The 18,691-nt window shown below is 38.5% G+C and overlaps 1 protein-coding gene across 1 annotated transcript in view; it reads right to left on the reverse strand.

The window, feature by feature from the left end:
• ACS (acetyl-CoA synthetase) overlaps positions 1–15,447 on the reverse strand; it is a 56,501-nt gene extending 41,054 nt beyond the window's left edge. The window contains exons 1-8 of the mRNA XM_090003098.1: positions 14,945–15,447; positions 14,691–14,834; positions 13,514–13,669; positions 13,220–13,342; positions 12,417–12,585; positions 11,861–11,943; positions 11,018–11,119; positions 10,839–10,927 (exon numbers count right to left, since the gene is read on the reverse strand). Of these exons, the coding sequence (XP_089859224.1) occupies positions 10,839–10,927; positions 11,018–11,119; positions 11,861–11,943; positions 12,417–12,585; positions 13,220–13,342; positions 13,514–13,669; positions 14,691–14,834; positions 14,945–15,307 (1,229 nt within the window). The 5' untranslated portion in view covers positions 15,308–15,447. The remainder of the gene's footprint in view (positions 1–10,838; positions 10,928–11,017; positions 11,120–11,860; positions 11,944–12,416; positions 12,586–13,219; positions 13,343–13,513; positions 13,670–14,690; positions 14,835–14,944) is intronic.
• Between the last annotated feature and the right edge of the window lie 3,244 nt (positions 15,448–18,691).

Below are 18,691 nucleotides of genomic sequence, written 5' to 3' on the forward strand. Positions count from 1 at the left end.
ATTTTTAAAAGCCATTTTGAGAAAATTTCTTCATGAATGGGTTTGGATCCGGATTTTGAGAAAATATGGATTTAAAGTATTGGATTCGGATCCAGAATTAATTTTGAATATACCAATATGGATTTTAATTCAGAGAATCTAAAGAAATGACTTGATTTTCTCAGAAAACGGGGTTAGGGGCAAAAGGGTTATTTTTACAAAATTTTAAAAAATTTGGGGTGTTCACAGAGTTCTTTAACCTGTTCAATATACTCATTAGAGTTACCTGTAATGATAATGTTGTCTACATATATCAGTAACAATGTAACTGTGTCTTTACATTTGAATATGAAAAGAGACTGATCAAGAAGAGATCGACTAAAACCATATTTCTCTATTTCAAGAGAAAAACTGCTAAACCAAGATCGATAGGCTTGCTTCAGACCATATATAGCTCTATTTAATCTACACACATATTCTTTGGAGTTTCCTTCTGCATACCCAATGGGTTGCTCCATGTACACTTCCTCCTTTAGAGTTCCATGTAGGAATGTATTTTGACTGATAATCCACTGATGCGCAATAGCCAATGATAGTATGATTCGAATAGTACCCATTTTCACAACCGAACTAAAAGTTTCATCATAATATTGTCCTTACTCCTGAGTGAATCCCTTGGCGACTAGTCTAACCTTATAGCGCTCAATAGTATCGTCCGGCTTATACTTTACTTTATGTTGAGAGTAAGAGGTTTCAAGTTTAAGTTTTCTTAGATTAGAGGTTATTTGAAATTTTAAGTTAATGAAGGACTTATATGTAATTTCTCCTTTTTGGCATCTCTCTATTTAACATAGAGAGTAGCCCTAATATTAGATTAACGAGTTCTCCTTTTCTAAACAGCTCTCTCTCTCTCTCTCTCTCTCTCTCTCTCTCTCTCTAGGGTTCGGTGCATCACATATATTCTTCAACATGGTATCAGAGCACTGATCTCGGGAGTGTGATCGATCGTGATCAATCTGCAATCGATCTACAACAACAACAACAACAACTACGCCTTCATCCCAAAAAATTGGGGTCGACGATATGAACCAACAAAGAAAATCAAGCCTGCAATCGATCTACACCAACGAGGAAAATATTGGAACCAGGTGTGTATTATACTTTTTTTTCGTAAGATCTGATAACAGATCTGGTGTCTGACTATGGGACATCGTGGGTGTGTGTCTTCAGGTCTGGCAGTCGTAACCCTTGAGCCCTTGAGTTCCACCAATTCTTCCTTGAAACAACTGCCGTGATTTTTGGGTTTGGGAGCAGCGAAAATCTCTTTTCATATGCTGCTATTTGTGATCGAGCTTGAGGTGTGTTGCTGCCGTGATATTTTTTTTATCGCGTCCCCTTAAGAAATGAGATTCCTCTTTTTGGCTGTCGTGCTTTATTTGTCTGGGAGCAGCAGCTGTCGTGATTTACAGCACCTGTCAATATGATTTCAGCTGTCGTGATTTTTTTTTATGCTGTGAAAGAAGCATGTTAGTATCAGTTGTGTTCATGTCGTGGAAGCAGCAGGCGTGAGTCTCTACTGTGTTGAAAAATATCCTGTTTATGTGAAAGTTATTCTGCTGTCGTGGGATTATGTGTTGGGCAGCAGGCGTGATTCCCTGCTGTGTTGGAAAATATCCCTGTTTATGTGAAAGTTTTTCTGTTGTCGTGGGATTCTGTGTTGGGCAGAAGGTGTGATTCCCTGCTGTGTTGGGAAATATCCCTGTTTATGTGGGGAAAAAAATTCTGTTGTCGTGGGATTCTGTGTTGGGCAGCAGGCGTGATTCCCTGCTGTGTTGGAAAATATCCTTGTTTATGGGTTGCTGTTCATTACTATCGTGGCATTCTATGTTGGGTACAGCTGTTGGTTGTCATATTGGCTGACTCGTGATTCTAAAATTTGTTGTTCAAGTGAGTGAATTTTTTTTTGCAGCTGAAATAATATTAAATCTTCAGTATGGCTGAAACTTCGAAATGTGATTCCAAAATTGAACATATTGGGGAGTATAAGGCTTTTGCCAATCCCTTCTCGTACGGCTCTTCTGTAAGGTTGAATGAAACTAACTATGTCAGATGGTCCAGAACTTTTATGATGTCAGTATCTGGACATCGTAGAAAACACATTTTGTTGGAAGACGAACCCACTGAAAAAGTGGGAAAATATGTTACTTGGTATGAAGATAATGACATAGTTATGTCATGGATCATGAATAGTGTCGAACCCCATATTGGAGATGGTTTAATTTACTATAATATAGCCAAACAGATGTGAGACAATCTTCGAGATACGTACTCACAAGAGACTAATATGAGTCGTATCCTGCAAGTTGAACAGGAGATATATAATTTACAGCAGGGAGATCAGACCTTGGCCCAGTATTATGCCTCCGTCAAGGTTGCGTTTGAAAGACTCAATGCTCACAGGCCTCTTTGTTGCTCGAAGCAAAAGGATCATCAAGAACAGACTATGATTGTTCGGTTTCTTACAGGTCTATCATCAGAATTCTCTGTTGCAAAAGTCCAAATGTTGACTGGATCAGATGTACCTACTCTTGTTGATGCATATAATCGTCTGAGTAGACTTGCGATCTCTCTTCCACAATCTTAGGCTGTGACTCAGTCATCTGCTCTAGTTGTCTCCTCTGGTTATGGGCGTGGAAATCTTTAGAATATCAGAGGACGAGGTCGTGGACGAGGTATGGGAGGCAGAGGAAAGCTTCAATGTATATTCTGTGGAAAATCTGGACATCTAGAAGATCGTTGTTGGGATAAGCATGGTCGGCCAACCACTTATTCATCAAAGCCATATGCTCCTAAAGCAAATGTAACTACACTAGAGGCAACAAATGTACATGATAATATCTCTGCAAGTGACAGTATCACCCTCAGTCGAGCTGAATATGATGAGCTGATAGCTCTTCACCCCTTGAGCTCCGCCCCTTCTGCAGCCGGTGTTGCCTACTCAACAGGGAATCATCTTCCTCCAAATGACAGTAAGTGGATTATTGACTCTGGTGCATCCAGACACTTGTGTGGAAATTCGCTTGTTTTTTCAGATCTAAAGGATATTACTGTTCGTCGAGGAGTCTCATTAGCCGATGGGAGTTCCTCACCGGTTGTTGGTTAGGGAAACATTTCTATATCCTCCTCCTTACAGTTGAAAAATGTTCTTCATGCTCCCAACTTTCCTCAAAGTTTACTCTCTGTTAGTTGTCTTACAAAAGAATTAAACTGTAGAGTGATATTTGATCCGATGGGTTGTCATTTTCAGGATTTGCTTACGGGGAAGAAGATTGGTGGAGGCTATGAAGAAAATGGAGTCTACTACCTACATCATCCAGTGGGGATTGTTCATGCGGCAGTGGAACACTCATCCAGTCCTGTTCAGTGGCATCGGCGTCTTGGTCATCCTTCATTGTCAAAGCTTTATTCTGTCTTTCCTCAAATTTCTTCCACTATATCATTTCAGTGTGAAGCATGTCAGTTGGGCAAGCAGCATCGAAGTTCGTTTCCTTCAAGTCAGAGTCAGTCTAGTCATAAAGTCTTTGAACTTCTTCATGCAGATGTATGGGGTCCTAGTAAGATTCCTACTAGGACCCAGTGTTGATATTATCTTGTTATTGTTGATGACTTCTCTAAGTTGTCATGGGTGTTTTTAATAAATGAACGATCTGAAGTTCCAAGTATTATCAAATCCTTAATTCTTGAAATAAAAACTCAATTTGAATCTATTGTCAAGATTGTTCGCACTGATAATGCTCTTGAGTTTAAATCAAAACTTCTGTTACAATTTTACCAAGATCATGGCATTCAACCCCAAACTTCCTGTGTCTATTCATCGCAACAAAATGGGGTGGCTGAGCGAAAACATCGGCACCTGTTTGATGTTGCCAGGACCATTATGATTCAGTCCAATGTTCCTGCGTTATATTGGGGTGATGCGATTATCATTGCTTGTTATCTGATCAACCGCATGCCTTCATCTTCTGTAGGTGATCAAATTCCATTACATATCCTAAAACCTAATACTCCACTCTTCTCTTTCTCACCAAAAATATTTGGATGTGTTTGTTTTGTACACAAACTTGGTCCTGACCGTGATAAATTATCTGCTCAAGATACAAAATGCATATGTATAGGTTATCCAAAAAATCAAAAGGACTATCGATGTTATGATCCTATTTCTCGCCGAGAGTATGTCAGTGCGGATGTATCTTTCTTGGAATCCACTCCATATTTCTCTAGTTCTGGTTCCCCATTACAGGTTGGTCCAGCTGACCCTTTTCCCTTACCTATATCTCCTTTTCCTTTGGAATTTGTGCCCTTGGTACCTAACCAAACTTCATCCTCTTCACGATTTAATAATCCTCCATTGGTATATGTACGTAGAGCTCCACCTTTGCCCGTGCCTCCACCATCTTCTTCTCCTGAGGTAAGTACTACTGACAACAGTGATCTTCATGATGATGATAACAGGCCAATTGCTCTACGCAAGGGGACACGACAATGTACCTTACATCCCATATCTCATTTTGTCTCCGATGTCAGAATTGGAAATCAGATGAAAATTTTTATTTCATCCCTATCTGCTGAAATGATTCCTCTGAACTATCACCCGGCAGAGCTAGATAACCGCTGGAAGCTGGCTATGCAAGAAGAAATGGATGCTTTAGTGTCTCAACATATATGGGATTTAGTTGATCCCCCAGTAGATGCTGACATTGTTGGATGCAAATGGGTATATACAATAAAGTACAAATCAGATGGATCTATTGAAAGGTACAAGGCCAGATTAGTAGCAAAAGGATATACTCAGACATATGGTATTGATTTCTTTGAAACATTTTCTCCTGTTGCACGAATGGGCACCATTCGTCTTGTTCTCTCAGTAGTTGTTCATCATGGTTGGAGCTTATGTCAATTAGATGTGAAGAATGTGTTTCTATATGGGGATCTATCTGAGACTGTTTTCATGCAACAACCTCCAGGTTTCGAGGTTGAGGGGGAGTGTCAGAAGGTGTGTAGATTGAAAAAGGCAATTTATGACTTGAAACAAAGCCCTCGTGCATGGTTTCAAAAGTTGTTTGAAGTGATGTCACGCTTTGGCTTCAACAGGTCAGCGGCAGATCATACACTATTTATCAAGAAAACTAACTCAGGCATAGTTGTTATGGTGGTATATGTGGATGACATCATTCTTACAGGAGACGATGTAGAAAATATTGAAGCCACTAAGGCTCATCTTCAAAAACACTTTGTTACAAAAGACCTTGGTTCACTCAGATACTTTCTGGGTATAGAAGTTGCCAGGAACCGTGAAGGGATGGTTTTGTCTCAACGAAAGTATGTTCTTGACTTATTAAAGGAAACGGAAATGTTGGGAGCTAAACCAGCAAATATTCCCATGGACCATAAAGTTCAGTTGTTTAAAGAAGGGTCAAAACCGGTTGATAGCAAAAGCTATCGCTCACTAGTAGGGAAGCTACTGTATGTAACTGTTACCAAAGTTAGCCAATTTATGGACAAACCAACTGAGGTACACTGGAATGCAGCTATAATGATTCTCAGGTATTTAAAATCTTCTCCTGGAAAAGGGTTATTGTTCAGGAAAGGTGGTAATCTGGAGATAGTGGCCTATTCTGATACTGACTATGCAGGATCTATAGTGGATAGAAAATCTACCATAGGATTCTGTGTGTTTCTGGGAGACAACCTGATTTCATGGAGAAGTAAGAAGCAAAATGTGGTTTCTACATCGAGTGCAGAATCAGAATATAGGGCTATGGCCCAAATAGCTGCTGAATTGATGTGGGTCCGTACTGTTCTTCATGACCTTCAGGTGAAGGTTTCCTCTCCTATGACCATGATGTGTGACAACAAGGTTGCCACATATATAGCGAACAATCATGTCTTTCATGAGAGAACAAAGCACATTGAGGTTGATTGTCACTATGTAAGAGATATGGTTCAAGTTGGTTATATCTCTACCAAATATCTAAAGTCGGAGGACCAAGTTGCAAATATGTTTACAAAGCCTCTTGCTAGACCAAATTTCTCAAAATGTTGTGACAAGCTGAGCATGATTGATATCTATGCTCCAGCTTAAAAGGGAGTGTTGAGAGTAAGAGGTTTCAAGTTTAAGTTTTATTAGATTAGAGGTTATTTGAAACTTTAAGTTAATGAGGGACTTATATGTAATTTCTCCTTTTTGGCATCTCTCTATTTAACATAGAGAGTAGCCCTAATATTAGATTAACGAGTTCTCCTTTTCTAAACAATCGTCTCTCTCTCTCTCTCTCTCTCTCTCTCTCTCTCTCTCTCTCTCTCTCTCTCTCTCTCTCCCTAGGGTTCGGTGCATCTCATATATTCTTCAACACTTTATACACCCATTTGGACCCAACCACATTTCGATCATGTGGTCTGAGAACAATCTCCCAAGTGCCACATTCATGAAGAGCCTCCATTTCTTTATTCATAGCTTCAATCCAACGCTTAGAATTTGTTGCTTGATAAAATATAGTGGGTTGATCTTCCTTACCTAAAGAAGTTAAGAAGAGTTGGAAATCCATAATGAAATTCTCATAACTTACCCCTCGGTCAATAGGATATCGGGGTCTAGTGGATCTTCTGGGGACAGATGATAGAGTAAAATCGAAAGAAGAATGCATCTCATGATCAGAATTGGGGAGAGTTCCCTTCTCACGTCGAGAGTAAACAATGCCTTTATACCTTTCGGGAGGCAAGAGTGGATCCGAAATGACACTTTCCTGAGTCCTTTGTACCACATTGGACATGTGGCCCTCAACTCTTTGATTACATTCTGAAGGGCAAACATCACCAACACTAGAAAAGAGATCAGAGTTCAACCAGGGGTGATAAAGTGTTAACATTGTAGTCAAAATTCAATTCATCAAATACAACATTCCTGGATATTCTGATACGCTTGCTCACGGGATCATAGCATTTGTACCCTTCAAGGCCTTATCCTAAAACTTGTGTCGCATTGAACTGTCAACATGAACATAGCATACACACCCAAATACTCGCAAATCATGATAATTTGGATGAACAACATATAAAGAAATTTTTCTATAAAGGTGTTTCTCTCAAGTATATTAGTATAATTAAAGATATGTACGAAGGAGTAGTAACCAATGTCTGCACTTGTGGAGGGGTGACAACCAATTTTCCTATAATGGTTGGGTTACATCAAGGATCTGCTTTAAGCCCTTTCCTATTTGCTATAGTGATGGATAAGCTTACGAGATCAATTCAAGAAAATGTGTCGTGGTGTATGTTGTTTGCTGATGATATTGTTTTGATCGATGAGTCTAGAGTTAGGGTTAATGCTAAGTTAGAATTATGGAGACAGACATTTGAAGCAAGAGGTTTTAAGTTGAGTAAGAGTAAGACAGAATATATGGAATGTCGGTTTAGTAATCAACGAAGTAGTGATGGGAGTGTAGTGAAGCTTGGTGAGCAAGAAATACCGGTGGATGACTGTTTCAAATATTTGGGATCTATCATTCAAAAGTATGGAGAAATTGATGGAGATGTAAATCATAGGATAAAGGTTGGGTAGATGAAATGGAAAAGTGCAACTGGAGTGTTGTGCGATCGTAGAATGCCATTGTGGTTGAAAAGAAAGTTTTATAGGACGACTATTAGCCCCGCTTTACTATATGGTATGGAATGTTGGGTTGCCAAGAGACATCATATTCAAAAAATGAGTGTAACTGAGATGTGTATGCTTAGATGGATGTGTGGAAATACAATAAAAGATAAGATTCGGAACGAGGAGATACATAAGAAGGTAGGCGTTGCACCCATTGAAAATAAGATGAGAGAGAATCGTTTACGGTGGTTTGGACATATTCGACGAAGGCCTAATGATGCTCCAGTTAGAAGGATGGAGAAATGGGAAAATATATTAGTTAAAAGAGGTCGGGGTAGGCCTAGGAAGACATGGATGGAGATGATAGGAAAGAATATAAATGCTTTGAACCTCACCGAGGACATGGCATTGGATAGAAAGATTGGAGGAGAAGGATTCATGTGGAAGACCCAGAATGATTTTCTTTTTTGGTTCATATCGCCGACCCCAATTGTTTTGGGATAAAGGCGTAGTTGTTGTTGTTGTTGTCGTTGAACATGTAAAGAAAAGTAGGGTGATTTGTTTTCCAGAATATTCATGGGCAACCGGTTGACGATATAAAACGCAAAATGAAAAGCCTCTGCCCAGAAGGTAACTGGAAGGTTGTTGTCATGCATCATGCTCATTGCACTCTCGACAATATGGCGATGCTTTCGTTCAACAATTTCATTCTGTTGAGGTGTATGAAGGCAAGACACTTGTCTACGTATTCGATTTGTCTGGAGAAAATTAATAAAGTCATTTGAGGAGAATTCACCCCCTCCATCACATTGGAAACAAAGGATATTATCAAAGAATTTATTTTGAACAAAAGAATGAAATTTTTGAAATAGCTTGAATGTTTTAGATTTGCATTTCATAAAGAAAATCCATGTATACCGAGAATAACTATCAACAAAAATAAGATAATATCTAATGCCAGACATGGAAGAAACTGGGGCTGGACCCCAAACATCAGAATAAATAATTTCAAATGGTCTTGAAGCTCTTTTATTAATAGAATGAAATGGAAGAACATGACTCTTACATTGAAGACAACTAGAACACTTTTTATCATTGACATTGAAACTTAAACTTGACTTGAGAATATGGTTGCTTGAAGCAAGCTTTTGAATGAAACCACTACTACAATGACCTAGACGACCATGCCAAAGATCCGGCTTATTACACTCAAAAAGACTAAAAACATTCTTAGGATGAACTGAAGAAGAAGATGATGTGAGCTTCAAGGTGGAAGGATTCTCTTGGAACACGTATATATTTCCTTGTTGTTTTCCTTTAGCGAACGTTTCCCTCGTATGAAGGTTCTTGACACGAACAAAAAAAGGAGTAAACTCAACTAATGCATTGATGTCATCTATAAGCTTAGAGACAGAAACAATATTTTTCTTGATATTTGGAGCATAAATGGCATTTAAAAGAGCAAGAGAAGAGGTAGACATAGGAATGACAGAGTTTCCAATGTGAGAAATACGATGGTGAGACCCATCTCCAGTGACTATACTATTTCTACCAGCATAAGGACTAAGAGTTAGGAGCTTACCAGCATCACCAGTGACATGAGTGGCTGCACCAGAATCAACATACCAAGTGCCCTGATCATTTTGTTTCAAATTCAATTCAGCTAGAGCAGATAGTAATAACTCCTTGACTTCGCCACTATTTTTCAATTTGTCTGGCACTTTGTTGGTTCCTTGTTGTTTGCCTTTATTTTGAAGATTAAACCAGCAATTAGCTTTTGATATGCCCCCTTTTATTGCATAAAAAACATGTTGGTATTGATCTTTGCCTCTGTCCATTGGGTGGAATATTGGGTGTAGGTAGGATGCCATGACTTCCTTGTCCATTTCTTTCTTGACCCCTTTTTTCTCGAAAATCAAACCTACCACGTCCTCGTCCATAGACAACTCCTCTGGAAAGGACATCGTGTGCTCCAACTTGGGCATGAGTATCTTCAGAAAATCCCTTCAAGGTCATCTCATACTGTAAAAGCTTGGCACGCAGATCTTCAAATGTAGGTAAATCTGACAGACACAATAAAGAAGTAACCATCATATGATAATCTGATCCCAGTCCACTCAAAGTTTGTTGAACCATATCTTTGTCGCTAACTGCGCATCCCACGATGACCAACTGATCTGTAATGGTTTTCATTTTGTTCAAGTACTTCCTCAGCATTTGAAACTCTTTCTTTAAAAAAAAAACTCTGGCCTAAGAAACTTGAGAATATGTTTGAACCAATCGGTGCCATAATTGCACTGCGGAGCAGTCATCTGGAATTGCCACAAGCACTTCCTATGACAATGTAGAAGTAATATAGGCGACCAACGCCTGATCTCGCTTCATCCAGGACACATACTCTAGATTTCTAACATAAGTAATAAAAAGGTCTCCCTCACCATTCTTTTCTTGCGATATGAACTCTAGAGGAACATGAACAAAACCATCCAAATGTCCAGAAAGATCCTGACTTCTTATGAATGGTATGATTTGTCGCTTCCAGATTAGGGAATTGGAATTGGTCAGTTTCTTAGACACAAGTTGACTAAGAAAGTTTGAGGAAAGACCAGGCCGAGAGTAAGGAAAGGAATCCATATTCTATCAAAACCAAAAGAAATAAGAAAGAATAGGGAATAAGAAGATGGCTTTATATTGAATTGTAATAAAATTCAGAACTGAAACTTGATATCAGAAAATTTTGCTCCCACAATCTTTTTTTTTTTTTACCAGAGATAGGAAGCCAGAACTATGCAGTGAGAATCTGTTCTGAATTAAAACTCAATCAGAGGGGCACGTTGAAGGGAAAACACGTAAGGGCTGCAAAATCCTCAATCAGAGGTTGTGGTATTAGGCTTCCCATTAAATACACATTGTTACAATTACTAGGGTACGAAAATACCCATCATACAACAAAGGTAAATTACAATATGCCATTAATGCTATTAATGAACATGTGCTGAAATCTGTAATTAGATAAACACAAATTGGGTTTGGATACCCAGTTCGTGAATGATGACTTCTTTTCAATGCTTTCAGAAAGTTAAGCTGAATATTACAGAATATTTCTGCAGCATAAAGCATCCCCATGTTAATGGGACTTCGAGCATGCGGAGGCTGAGATAATGGATATACATGGAAATTTATCAATATGCTTGAATTGCTAGCTTACCAGTATATGTCTGTTGGTTTGTAATCAAATGCATATTTGAATGTTGCTGCTGTATATATCATATACCCTCCAGTTGTGTGCAAAACACCCTGCATTAGAGACAAATTAATTAATACATAACTGGGGTATCAAAAATGTTTAGCTACAGAGGTGAAACTAAGATCCAGAAGAGGGTTCACCTTTGGCTTTCCAGTGCTTCCACTTGTATATAGTAGAAAAAGTGGATCCTCTGCATCAACCCACTCCACTGCACACTCACTTGAGTACTTTGGGATGACATCCTGAAAGATAGGCATTGTAGGAAGTTTTCCAAACAAAATATTATGTCATGGTATAGCAAAATTCATATCAACTGTTAGATGAAATTCAGTCACAAAAGAATCAAGAGTGGGAAAAAAAAGAGGCAAGCGATTTCACATAGCAATTTTGCAAGCCCAAAGGCCTCTACCAGCCTTCCTATAAATACCTTCCACTGCCAGAAAAGATAGAAAAGCTAGCTTCCAGATTTTGGTGGATAAATAACAGTTTAAACCAAGAGAGTGGGAATGTGACACTAGTTACAAAAAACAAAAGTTCATGTCATCTGTAAGGATGAATAAATGAAGAGAAACGAATGACAAATAATGCATTTTATATGGCACTCAATTGTGGTTAATGGACCATATAGCTTGCGACTTTGCATTTGTTTTAAGTGCGCCCTACTGCTACAGCTACAGGGCATGGGAAACATCATTCTATAGCTTGTGAAGTGCATTTGTTTGAGGTGCGCCCTACTGCTACTTTTGCAATTTAACCATATATTAAAATGCCAGTTATAAATCTTGAAGCGTATGGAGGCTCACAACTTTTTACTTCTCCAAGGCACTTTACATGAATTCAGATTTCATTCTTAAGCACTTTATGTGAATTCACAGTTTTCTCCATCAAGGGTTCACTCTTAACCAGTCAACCTTAACTCCAGATGCACACTAACATAAAAAATGGGGGGGGGGGGGAAAGAGCATGTTCTGAACTTGACTGACCTGCCACCAGATATCTCTTCCCTCTTGCCATTTTGTTGCTTCTCTCTTCATTGCAGATTGATTCTCATAAGTCAAGCAAACATCTAGTCATGAAGATGAAATTAGCTAAATGCATTTTAGCATATAGAATGGAAGAAAACAAAAATGATGAATAGATTTTGAAAAGGAAAATTATTTCAAAGTATAGAACAGAAAAAAGAACCAGTAATCACTGTACGACGCAAACTATTAGCACTTCTCCAAACAGAAGATCAAGAGAATACTAGTTAAGTGGTAATTTGGCCATCCATGAAATCCTCAGGTGACCTTAATACTACTGGTTTTGATTCTTAAGTTAACACAGAAACAACAATTAAAAAAATGATGAAAGTAGGGAACATAAATTAAGAAAAAAGGAGAACAGAATAATGCAACACAGTAATTGTGACAATTGCATTGTTGATACACAAACAGTTTACGAACTAAAACTTTATGGTTGCACTAAAGCTTGAAAAAATAGCATTTCGGATGACAAGATCATTAAAATGTAAAGTACTCAGTTATAAAGTGAACCTACCTACAGATACCCCATTTTTGGTTGATTCAACAAGAGCAGACTCTACTATATCTTTAAGATGTATGATTTTAGGGCCACGCCGAACAGCATTACAAGTTATCACAACCTTTGGTTTGCAATCAATAATCCTCTGGGCAAGAGACTCTGCAGAAAATCCAGCAAATACAACCTGCAGAAAACCAACAGTTGCCAATTTAAGTTCCTAATCATCTCTGTGTGTGTGTGTACATGTGCTTGTTAGAAGTTTGGGCACAGACGGTTATAAGAAAATTTAGCAGATTCAAAATGCTAAGCAAGTCTATGGTCTGCCCCTTTAGCTTTTTATAGTGCTGAAGGTAGTTTGGCAAGGTCAGATTCAAGGGATCTGGATTCAGATCCAAGAATCACAGACCTTATAACCGCCAAATCTAGATGCAACTTTTTCCAGTTTAGTGACCAATCAAGATCCAGATCCAACAAGGCATGAGAAATTCCAATCCAAAGTTTAACTTCTCGAATGTAAAAACAGGTCCAGGTTCTCCTGCATAATGCCCAAACCAGCTCCACTCCAAGTGGTTTCACATATACCACGAGCCTATGACCTCATCCAGTAAGTTAGTAGGCCTAGTAAGCAGGCAGATCCATTCACATTGGCTCCTTTGGTTGGGAGTCGGGACCAACCCATCAACCAGCCTAAAGACTCTCAGTGACTGAAAGAAGACTCAAGTAAATTCTAGTAAGATGAAACATATGAAAAGTGAGGATGATAAACTGATTAAGGATATCAAACTAGAGGAGTGAAAAAGGTATCATCTGGCACATACCGAGTGAACAGCTCCAATTCGAGCACAGGAAAACATTGCTACTGGCAATTCCATAAGCATAGGTAAATAAATGATCACTGCATCTCCCTTTTTAATACCGATATCCTTCAAAAAGTTTGAGAGCTGTTGACACAAAAAGATCAACATATCAGATGGAGCAAAGAGCTGGTAAAGTGCTCAAAAACATCAAGTGAATGTTGTATTAATGTTAATCAGTTATATAGTAAAATACACAAAAGCATCATGTGAATGTTGTATTAATCTTAATTAGTAACAGAGTAGAACTAGATATACCTGGCAAACCTTCTCCAGTAGTTCATTGTAAGTCATACACCCATCTTGACCAGGTTCATTGCCTTCCCAGTACAATGCTATCTTGCCACCCTTTCCTGATTCAATCTGCCGATCCAGAGCATTGTAGCATATGTTTGTTTTACCTCCTTTGAACCACTGTTGACAGGCACCAATAAACTTTTGTTATCTTTAGATTAAAATGTATTCTTTTACAAGCGTACAATAAAGCATTAGGCATAGGCCTAAAAGTGGAGCAACAACTTCATAACAGACCGTGCAAGTTCCAAATAATAATTTCCCTCATAAATCAGAAACCAGCAGATAAGGTGCACGCACGATATTATTGATAAAAAGAAAAACGAAAAGCCCGATCAGTCCTAGCTGATGCATAGTTCAATCCCGAAGTTTGTGAAGGAAACAGTCACTTTCGATCCAGAGGTCTGTAAAGGAATCAATCAATCTTCCATTTCATTGAGATATGACTCGATCTTTTGCCCTTTTCTTTCTGTAAGGAGTTGAGGGAACCTAACTATAAATTCATTGGCATGACATGAGACACCAACATGCAAATTTGTCCATATACGATATCATCAAGAAACAGTTTGAGTACAGGAAAAAAGAACTAATCATGATTCTACTACACCGTTTTTCCTATTACTCTGAGATAAGCAATGTTACAATTTCTCTTCTGGAAATCATTCTTGCTTACTTCTAAATCTGTTATTCAACTTATGCTAAAGATTTCCGAATAGTTGCAGCTTCTCATTTCAAGATAGCTATCCGGCACACTCATTCACTCTTCATGTAAGTGCTTCAATTGAATGATGAACGCAAAGCCTTCCTTCCCAAACGAGATCAAACTAAAATCATCCATTCACGAACAAAAATTACAAAACTAGCACAACGCTCCGCTACACTCCTCAGATCTGGGAAAAGTTATACCGAAAAAGCAAGCATATAAAATATAAAAAGTTTCAAGTCTTTCCACTCCCGTTTGTTTCCTCACACAACAGCAAGAAAAATGTTTACTAGGGTCTACTTCAGCTAACACTACTAATTAGAGCAACTTTCTAAGATTTGAAGAAAAAAAGGCAAAACAAAGCATAGATATTAGATCTCACCCGGCGGATGGTAACAGAGTATAGTTTAAGTAGCGGCATGGGGTGCTCTCACTTACCTCGATGCTCACCCTTCCCTTCCGTACATCCAAATTCTCCGATGACACTTCCTTCCCCCACTTCACCTTCCAGTAGAACTCCGACGCGATCTCTGACCAGAAGCCCGCCGGATCCTCGATCGACCTCGTGTACATTTCCGCATACTAATCTCCGAACAGAAAGGGAAAGGAAGAAGAAAAAATTTACAACAAAATCCCAAAAAAAAAGCGAGACGGAAGAGAGGAGAAGGGTCTGGAGCAGAAGAAAGGGTCACCTGTTCCGGGGAGGAGACGAGCGCCTGCTTGGTGAAGTCGGGGCTGGGGAAGACGAGATCGTTCTCCTCGGAGGCGAGCGCTTCGCCGAGGATGACCGCGTTGAGCTGCGAGATACTGCCGGCGCCGGATGGCAGCACCTTCATGGACTCGACGTGACGGAGGTAGTGTTCGGAGGTGATCGAAGCGTTCCTTCGGACGGAATTCGCCATGGCCGATCTCAAGCCAAACGTTTTGGCAGCACGAGGGCCGGAAGTCACGGAGCCAAGGCTGCTGGTGCTGGTGCTGGTGCTGATGCCGGTGGACCTGAACCAAGAGCAAGGTGGAGTCGGAGGCCCTTGTTGGAATGATAATATATAGCCCATGTGGACGGGGGCAGTGGATTTAAAGCAACGGGCGGGCTCCGCTAACCGGCCTGGGTCTCCGGGCGCCGGTCTCCGGTCGCTCTAGTGGTTTTAAGCACGTCAGCTCTGGCTGTACAACCCACAAAATTAAGAACAGAGAGATTCCTCTGCCTTTCTTTGCCTTTTTTATAATCAGTTTTCTGTTTTGTCGACTGCCAATCGTAATTTTATCAGCCCTGCCCTCCGGGTGATATATAATATATTTGTCAACAATATATATTAATTTTCTTTTTTTAAAACGTCACGTAAAGTTTCTCGTGGTCAATAAAAAAAAAGACAATTTTTGAGACTACATTTTATAGCAAAACCTCAAATATGACTTGCAAACTTGGAACTGATTTAGCGTGGCATGGAGATGATGATCAAGAATATAAGTATAAACAAGAGGCAAGTAAAAGTATAAAGGGAAGGAGGGAGGGAGATATCTAACTCAAAACTAAGCAGGTTATATGTTCCCCCAGAAACACACGAAGGTGCGTGTTCTCGAGCATGAATGAGCGTCATGTATGTAAGCACATGGGGCTCATTTTCCCTGTGTGTATCTATATCACTTAGCATCGAAGTTCAATGCGTTTGCAAAGACTTAAGTACCCTTTCCCGTCATTAGCTCCATGAAACGACATTTCGAGTAAAGGACAAAAATGTCTTCCTGCCAGAGTTTGCAAAGACTTAAGTAACCTTTCTCGCCATTAGTACCGTAAAACGATGTTTCGAGTAAATGAGAAAAATGTCCTCCCACCAAGGGTTAAAATCATCATCATTTTCGCCCTAAGGAGTAAACTCCTCTGCTTTAACAGGAGCTCCTCGCAATATGTCTCCCTGAACGTTCTGGATCACCCTTTGACGATGCACCATCTCTTGTAATAGGAGCTCCATTTGACGACGCACACTTTGTCATCATCTGCTGTCACTGGAGCACCCTTTGTCGTCTTTTGTTGCATCTACCTTCTAGGTGTTTCTCCTCCACTATCGGATTAGCAAAACTTGTGTCCTAGAAGGTGAGTTTTGTGTAAGTTTTTGTTATGTAAACAAATCGATTTGTAAATCCGAATGCTAAATCTTATAAGTGGTTGTACTATACATGTTAAATAACACCTATTTTCATACTGAAACAAGACTCGTGAAAGGCAACGATATGTACTTATGAAAGCTAAATTTCTACAATGATTTGTAAGTTTGAAATTAACAAATAGTTATACATTTAATACAATAGCGATTTGTTCGATGCAGCAACGATTTATACATTTCAAGCAGTAGCGATTTACGATTTATGATTCATGATGTATACATTTAAAGCAACAACGATTTATACATTTAATGCAGTAGCGATTTATGATTTACAACGATATGTACTTATGAAGGGTTTGATTTCTACAATGATTTGTACGTTTGAAGGAGCACTTTGTGTGTTCGATGCATGTGTATTTATGATTGAAGCAATAGTCATGTGTATTTATGATTTATGAAGTTACTGCGATTTGTACTTAAGTTTTCTAAATAGTACTACGATGTTTACTTAGGAAGCTAAAATGTTACAACGATATGTACTTATGAAGGGTGTGATTTGTATAACGATTTATACGTTTGAATCAGCAACGATTAATACATTTGATGCAGTAGCGATGTGTAATTATGAAGTTACCTCGATTTGTACTTAATTTTGCTAAATCGTACTACGATATTTATTTATGAAGCCAAATATTACGACGGCTTATAATGTTGGTGATTGTTTAACGAATGTGATAATTTGTAATAATATAAACTTGGGAAAGCGGTTGTAACATACAATGATGCAGTTAAATTTATGTGTTGTGCAGGTTAGCAATGACTACAATGTGTAAGACAAGAAAGTCTTCTCCGTTTAGGGGATGACTCTTGGAGAAATCATCCGCCAATCCGATATATGTGAGGGTTATGTAAAGAACATTGAGAATGAAAAAAAGAGGAACAAATTATTGGATATTTATTATGTGGAGTCTGATCCTTCAGATATTGAAGATGAAAAGCAAACGAAGAAAGATGAGGAAGAACTAAAGATGAAGAAGAAGAAGAAGAATGACGAAGAGAAGAAAAAGCAAAGGAAGAAAGAGGAGGAGAATGAAAACTATGCACACTTATGAGGCAAAAGGATTTCTTCTTGCCGACCATGCAAAATTAAATCTAGATGCACATCATTATTCATGTTATCTGTCATGATCGTCAGTTGCATTGCACTATACTATGCATCGAGTTGTTATTTACCGTGCCAATAAAAGAAACGACTTATCTTATATGTGTGTTGACAATAGCGATTCAAGAGACAACAATTTAATGACATCTATGACGCTGCGAAGCGATTTCAATTTTAATCGTTAAATGAACAACGATTTGAATATGCACATCGCCACCGCAATCGTGCAACAATGTAAATAGTATGTTAAATACAAATATCATACAAATCGACACTAGCAAAGACATAGTATGTTACAAATTGATATACATATTGCATAATATATTACAAATCAATACGAAAATTCAGTATAATAGCTTACAAATTGATATTAACAAACAAAACAATATCTCGCAAATCGATAGTATGTTACTACAACCGCGATTTGCGTTATACTATTCCAATATTTTCTATACAAAGGCAAATCATTGTTACTTACATAGATGTCATTGCTTAAATCGCAAACATCACAACCGGAATCCAGGTCTCACAAGGCATATTGATTTTTGACAAGGAGCGAGATGTGAAACGGCGTTTCTTTTACAAATGAATGACACATATTTTCATAACAAAGGCAAATCGTTATGGAGATTTATGATTTACATATTTAAAGCATCAACGATTTATATATTTAATGCAGTAGAGCTTTATGATTTATAAAGTTACCAAGGTTTGTAATCAAGCTTGTTAAATCGTACAACGATGTATAATGTTGAAATCCAAACGTTACAACTATATGTACTTATGAAGGGTGTGATATCTACATCGATTTGTACGTTTAAAGCAGGAACCCTAAAACCCTTAATGCCTAAACCCTAACCCTAAAACCTAAACCTAAATCCTATACCCTAAACCTAAACCCTTAATATCTTACTAAACCCTAAACATTAACCCTTAACCCTTAACCTAAACCCTTAATATCTTACTAAACCCTAACCCTAAACCCTTAATATCTTACTAAGCTCTAACCCTAAACCTAAACCATAACCGTAAACCCTTAATATCTTACTAAACCGTAATGTTAAACTATAAACCCTTAATATATTTCTAAACCCTAAACCTTAAACCCTAAATCCTTAACCTAAACTCTAAACCCTTAATATCTTACTAAACCATAACCCTAGACCCTAAACCCT

Source organism: Nuphar pumila, chromosome 4 (genome assembly GCF_984573655.1).
Source record: "Nuphar pumila chromosome 4, dmNupPumi1.hap1.1, whole genome shotgun sequence".
Classification (NCBI taxonomy): Eukaryota; Viridiplantae; Streptophyta; class Magnoliopsida; order Nymphaeales; family Nymphaeaceae; genus Nuphar; species Nuphar pumila.